The sequence below is a fragment of the Lactuca sativa genome, chromosome 4 (genome assembly GCF_002870075.4).
Source record: "Lactuca sativa cultivar Salinas chromosome 4, Lsat_Salinas_v11, whole genome shotgun sequence".
Lineage (NCBI taxonomy): Eukaryota > Viridiplantae > Streptophyta > Magnoliopsida > Asterales > Asteraceae > Lactuca > Lactuca sativa.
In genome coordinates, this window is record NC_056626.2 from 66,535,383 (window position 1) to 66,541,321 (window position 5,939).

The 5,939-nt window shown below is 35.6% G+C and overlaps 1 protein-coding gene across 1 annotated transcript; it reads left to right on the plus strand.

Annotated features, from left to right (window-relative positions):
- The first annotated feature begins 934 nt into the window (after positions 1 to 934).
- LOC111879963 (cell division control protein 48 homolog C) lies at positions 935 to 4,815 on the plus strand. The gene is made up of 9 exons (XM_023876388.2): positions 935 to 1,944; positions 2,146 to 2,909; positions 3,008 to 3,124; positions 3,199 to 3,303; positions 3,420 to 3,485; positions 3,712 to 3,776; positions 3,877 to 4,078; positions 4,223 to 4,387; positions 4,494 to 4,815. Exons 1-9 carry the CDS (start codon positions 969 to 971, stop codon positions 4,539 to 4,541), a joined length of 2,508 nt encoding a protein of 835 aa, XP_023732156.1. The 5' UTR covers positions 935 to 968; the 3' UTR covers positions 4,542 to 4,815.
- Positions 4,816 to 5,939: the final 1,124 nt, after the last annotated feature.

Here is a 5,939-nt window from a genome sequence, read left to right on the forward strand (position 1 = left end):
GTGGCTTGCCATGTAATATTTGACTCATCAATCTCGCCCAATCAGCTAAAGGGTGACCGGGTAACTAAGGTAAAATCAGGTTATAGGGTAAAAATGAACCAATTTTCCCGTATGTTGGGGTTTTATCGCACCAAAAAACCCACTTAGGACATAACCAACCATTTTGTGTAAAATTGGAGACTTTTATGACAAAAACCCTATATTATAATATGAGCTCCTCTACAAAAAAAAAAAGTTTAAAATAAAGCAATTACCAACACATGCAATGGAATTTCCACCTTTCTATTGCTTCACGTCCTCTTTAGTTATAAATATCATCAAATGCTTTAGGCGAGCCAGAAAAAAAATGATCTTTATTGTTATTATAAGTTTTTTATTTTTATATAAATATAGATTCATATATAATATAATAAAAAAATTGAGCCAAAAAAAAGTTAAGCACTGTACAACTGCACACTTTTCCATCGACTTTTCAAAAAACGCAAAAAATGAAGCCTAAGATGAGTTTTGTTTAAGGGTTCTTTGATAATTTCTAAATGAAACCATTCAAATGTTATTTTTTTAATCGGTCAACATTTAATACAGTGTGTTTTATACAACATTATCTTTGATACCATATTTGAATAAGTAACTCTATTATTTTAACCATTAATATGTATGGTTTTTAATTAAATAACCATAAATAAGCAAGGTATACTAGCTTTACTTCTTAGATTGGAGATCTCAAATTTTAACTCTTAAATAATTTTGTAATACTAACTTGTAATTACTAACCCATTGTTAAAAAATAAATAAATAAAAAATAATAATAATAATAAGTAAAAATACCAAGTTTTTGTGACTCTATTGTAAATTTTAAAACTTATGTGGTCGAAATAACATGATTAAAATCCAATATATAAAAACAAAACCACATTGGTGCCCAAATTTGCAGAAATCACAGGGAGTTAGCTGCCGCCGCATTACCCATGACGAGGAAAGGAAGTAGGCCGCCGGTGAAGTCGTCACTGTTCGAGAGAGTCCTACGCCGCCGGGTACAAGAAACCTACGGTAACGCCACTCCATCTGTTGGCGAACTTGTCGACCGCCTCCGCGCCAATTTTCCCGAATACGGCCGCCACAAGATACAACCTTTCACCAGAATGGTGACACAAACCCTAGATTCCAACGACAGCAAAGGAAAGCAGAAATCAACCAGAAAGAATGACGATTACAATTCTAAATTCAATTACGACGATGAAGATGATAGCACGTCTCCATCGTTACGCAGCCCTGTAAGCAAGAAAGCAAAGAAAATTGATAGTAGAGAGCAGAGACTTCAGATGCTTGAGACGAAGCACGTTGCACAAAGACGAGTTAAGCTGCAATCAGAGTCATCATCCTCGGAATCGGAATCGGATGACGGAGAAGAAGATAGAAGTGCCGTTTCCTCGTCTGAAGATGATGTCTATAGCCTGCAATTTGACCCGGAGTTTGATATAACGAAGTCTATGCTCCGAAACAAGTACAGCGGGTCAAAACTTGATGGAAAAGTCGACGGGAAACCTCAAAATATTGAGTTAGAAGTCGTTACGAATAGCAACAACAAGGAGACTAGAAAGGTTGATTTGATGAAGGAAGATCGAGGTGGTAAGTTAAAAGCAAAGGCACGAAAACCGAACAACTCATCAAACGAAGATGCTGATGCTAATGGGAAAGAAGATGGGCCAAGGTTTAAGGACCTTGGAGGTATGGATGTTGTGTTGGATGAATTGAAGATGGAGGTGATTGTTCCTTTATTCCATCCAGAGTTACCTCGAAGGCTTGGAGTTAGGCCGATGGCTGGCATTTTGTTACATGGGCCACCAGGGTGTGGAAAGACTAAACTAGCTCACGCCATTGCTAATGAAACTGGAGTTCCATTCTATAAGATTTCAGCCACTGAGTTGGTATCTGGTATATCAGGTAGCCTCTATTTTCTTTACTTGAATTCTAAACCTTTAAGCTTGCTTTCAAAGTTTTGTTATCATGTTAAAACAATTGTGGAAAGGGGTTTCTTGCTGGGAGATTATAGTAGCTAAAGAGAATGGAAAGTCCGTTGTTGTTTCTTAGGTAACTAGAACTATCCATACTTCTTAATTTCTTATTCTATTGCAAGAATTTCAGGTGCATCAGAGGAAAACATACGAGAGCTATTTTCAAAAGCATACAGAACAGCACCTTCCATAGTTTTCATCGATGAAATCGATGCAATCGCTTCAAAAAGAGAAAATCTCCAAAGAGAAATGGAACGCAGGATAGTGACACAATTAATGACATGCATGGATGAATCCCACAGAGTCACAAAACCAGATGACACCTCAAAGAATCTAGAACCTTCCAATAACAAACCAGGGTACGTCTTAGTAATCGGTGCCACCAACAGACCCGACGCTGTGGACCCCGCGTTAAGAAGGCCTGGAAGATTCGACCGTGAGATCAGTCTAGGTGTCCCTGATGAAAATGCAAGAATCAAGATTCTTGAAGTTCTTACACGTGATTTGAAACGTGAAGATGCTTTTGATCTTGTGAAAATTGCTAGGGCAACTCCAGGTTTTGTTGGTGCTGATCTGGCAGCTTTGGTGAATAAAGCTGGTAATCTTGCTATGAAGAGAATCATAGATGGAAGAAAATCGGAGCTTTCTAAAGAAAATGAAGAAGAAAATGAAGATTGGTGGAGGAAGGAGTGGACTGATGAGGAAATGGAGAAACTTTGTATAACAATGTTGGATTTTGAGGTAGCTGCTAAACAGGTTCAACCTTCTTCTAGAAGAGAAGGGTTTTCTAGCATTCCAAATGTTAAATGGGAAGATGTTGGAGGTCTTGATATTTTGAGAAGGGAGTTTGATCGTTATATAGTTAGACGTATTAAATATCCTGATGAGTATGAGGTAAATGAAATCTTTGCCAATTATGTCATTACTCTTATTCATTCCAAAAAAAGTAATAGTTTTTGTTCATAACTTGATACAACAACTTATGTTTTCAGGAATATGGAGTTGATTTGGAGACTGGGTTTTTGCTATATGGACCACCTGGTTGTGGAAAAACGTTAATTGCCAAAGCTGTTGCTAATGAAGCAGGAGCAAATTTCATACACATTAAGGTTTTTTTTTTTACATGATAATTTACTCGCGTGACAATTTCATTTAAAATTAATGATTTTTTTTAATGGTGAAGGGTCCTGAGCTTTTGAACAAATATGTTGGGGAGAGTGAATTGGCAGTTAGGACAATATTTAGTCGTGCAAGGACTTGTTCTCCATGCATACTGTTCTTTGATGAGGTTTTCTTTTTTGAAACTTTTTTAATGATTAAATTGGGATTTGAAAACTGAGATGGATGATTTAAGCTTTGATAGCTAAGTTTTTGGGATTAATGCTGATGCTTTGTTTGTTGCAGATAGATGCTCTGACAACAAAGCGTGGAAAGGAAGGGGGATGGGTTGTTGAGCGACTTCTGAATCAGGTTAGCAAATTTTGTCCATTGTATGAATTATGATTCTTTTTTTTTGGACTGAAAGAATGGTCTTAACGAGAGTAAATGACCATTTTACCCTTTTGTCACTTTACCCATACAAGGCTTAATGGAAAAAAAAAACTGCCCTGAAGTCTTGTCTCTATTAAATTCTTTAAGTAAAAAAGAAGAAACACCTTTGTAACCTGAAGAGATAAAAGCTCTTTTCTTTTTGCAGCTATTGATAGAGCTAGATGGTGCTGACCAACGCAAGGGCGTTTACGTAATTGGTGCCACCAACAGGTGCAACACATCATCTTTTTTTTTTTTTTTTTTAATAAATTACTTTATTCATGACAAATGATTATAATTATTGATTTTTTTTTTCTTAAAATGATTGTAGGCCCGAGGTGATGGATAGAGCAGTGTTAAGGCCAGGAAGATTTGGGAAACTTATGTATGTGCCTCTGCCAAGTGCAGATGAACGTGGGTTGATCTTAAAAGCTGTTTCTAGAAGGAAACCACTAGATGCTGACGTGGACTTGATTGCTATTGGTCGAAGTGAGGCTTGTGCAAATTTAAGTGGAGCTGATCTTTCCTCATTGGTTCGTATCTATTTCCTTGTGGATTTTATAATATTTTTGGTTCATTTAACGATTTAGTTTGAAACAAACAGGTAGTAATGATCATATAGCTTTTATCAAAAAAAAAAAAAATACTTAACAAATAAATTTTGTCAAAAATTTCAGATGAACGAAGCTGCCATGGCTGCAGTTGAAGAGAAATTCAAGAAAATCGAAGCTGCAAAAGCTAGTGATGAACCACAAAGCTCATTAGGTGGCTTGCCACATACTATTAAAGCCATACATTTTGAGCAAGCATTGGGAAAAATCTCACCTTCTGTCTCAGATAAGGTATATGATTTGGCTTGTAAATCATGCATTGAAAGTTGTACCTTGCTCTTGGAAGCCTGTAACATAAAGAGAGATCTACTTCTGATATTTGTGTTTTTTGTTGCAGCAAAAACAGTATTACCATCTACTATCACAGAGCTTCAACGCATCTTAATTGTGGATTGTTTATGGTTTTGTTGCATTTTTTTTTTCTCAGAGTTATTGCCAACAAAGGGTGGCATCCAGTTTTGTTCTTTCAAATATAGAATTTTTATCTATTATTTATTTTACTCCATTGAATTTCGGTGATTGATATGACCAGTGTAGTGTGGGTGATTAGATTTGTAAGTTATGTGTAGAAGAGTTAGATATCTTCTGGACTCTTTACAAATATACTTGAGGATGTTACAATTCATACTCTTTATATAAGTTGTTAAAGTATTATTTTATTTTTACGGGTTTAACAACATATGTACCACTTGATTCTACATTACACCCATTTTTTGTGGCGTTTTTCTCATGTTTTAAAGGTTATTAACCAAAAAATTATTTGTTTTAACTGCGATCATCTCTTTGCAACGGTGGTGGTGAAAATTATGAGGGATGGATTAAAATTGATGTGTGAAAGATGAAAGTTTGTGGGTTAGCTAGGGTGGTGGGTAGTTGCCGGCAGTCAAGGTGATTCCTGATGGTGGTTGCTTGCGGTTGTTCCTAAAATAGAGATGAGAGAATAGACAGAGGATGATATAATGTTTCACCTCCATACGGCCGAATGGTATGGTTTGAGAAGGCATGTCCAATGACCTTTCTTATATTCTTTCCTTTTTGTTTCCTGCAAAACTTTTTGTGGCCTCGTGATATGTATACCGGAATGTCTAAGGCGTTGGGTCGGATAGGGGAATGGGGGGTATGGGAGTGGGGCCATACAGTTTTGATATTAATGTATATATATATATATATATATATGCTTACACTTTTCAGAAAAAGTAATATAGTTATTTGCTTTTGGTCATAATGTGGTTAACTTGAACAACTAGTAGGTTGTTAAATTTTGTTAGAATGACAATTTTACCCTCAAATCAATAGAACTATTTACTTTTTAATTTATTGGATTATCATTTTTAATAAATTTTATTTTTAATATTATTAAAAATAAAACATAATTTTTTGTGTATATATGCATATATGCATATTTAAATAAAACATCATTTTTTTATATGTTTTTTGTATTTATTTTTCATGTGTTTGAATTTGTGTTTAAAAACAACATTTATGGTCCATGTGCTTTCAAAACTTTTGACGATTGGTCCTTATTGCTGACTTCGTTAAGTTTTGTCCGTTAACTAAAGAGCATTTTCGTCATTTCGCTACCATAAGGACCATTTATGATGTTTTTTATTATTTTTCTGCAAAAAAAAAAAAAAAAAAAAATTTAACATGCAAGCCCCCCCCCCCCCCCCCCCCCCCTCTCTCTCTCCCTCCATCAGCCCATCATCGTTCCTTCTTCCTCCACTCATTCCATTGTCTAAATGGAAAAGAATACCATCAAAGCAGACAATAATTTCGCCAGTTA

What these genes read in the sequence shown, in the direction of transcription:
- LOC111879963 (XM_023876388.2), top strand. Translation starts at nt 969, where the DNA reads ATGACGAGGAAAGGAAGTAGGCCGCCGGTGAAGTCGTCACTGTTCGAG. An exon ending in GCATACTGTTCTTTGATGAG is followed by an intron (nt 3,304 to 3,419) that starts GTTTTCTTTTTT and finishes TGTTTGTTGCAG; the next exon opens with ATAGATGCTCTGACAACAAA. An exon ending in TTGAGCGACTTCTGAATCAG is followed by an intron (nt 3,486 to 3,711) that starts GTTAGCAAATTT and finishes TTCTTTTTGCAG; the next exon opens with CTATTGATAGAGCTAGATGG.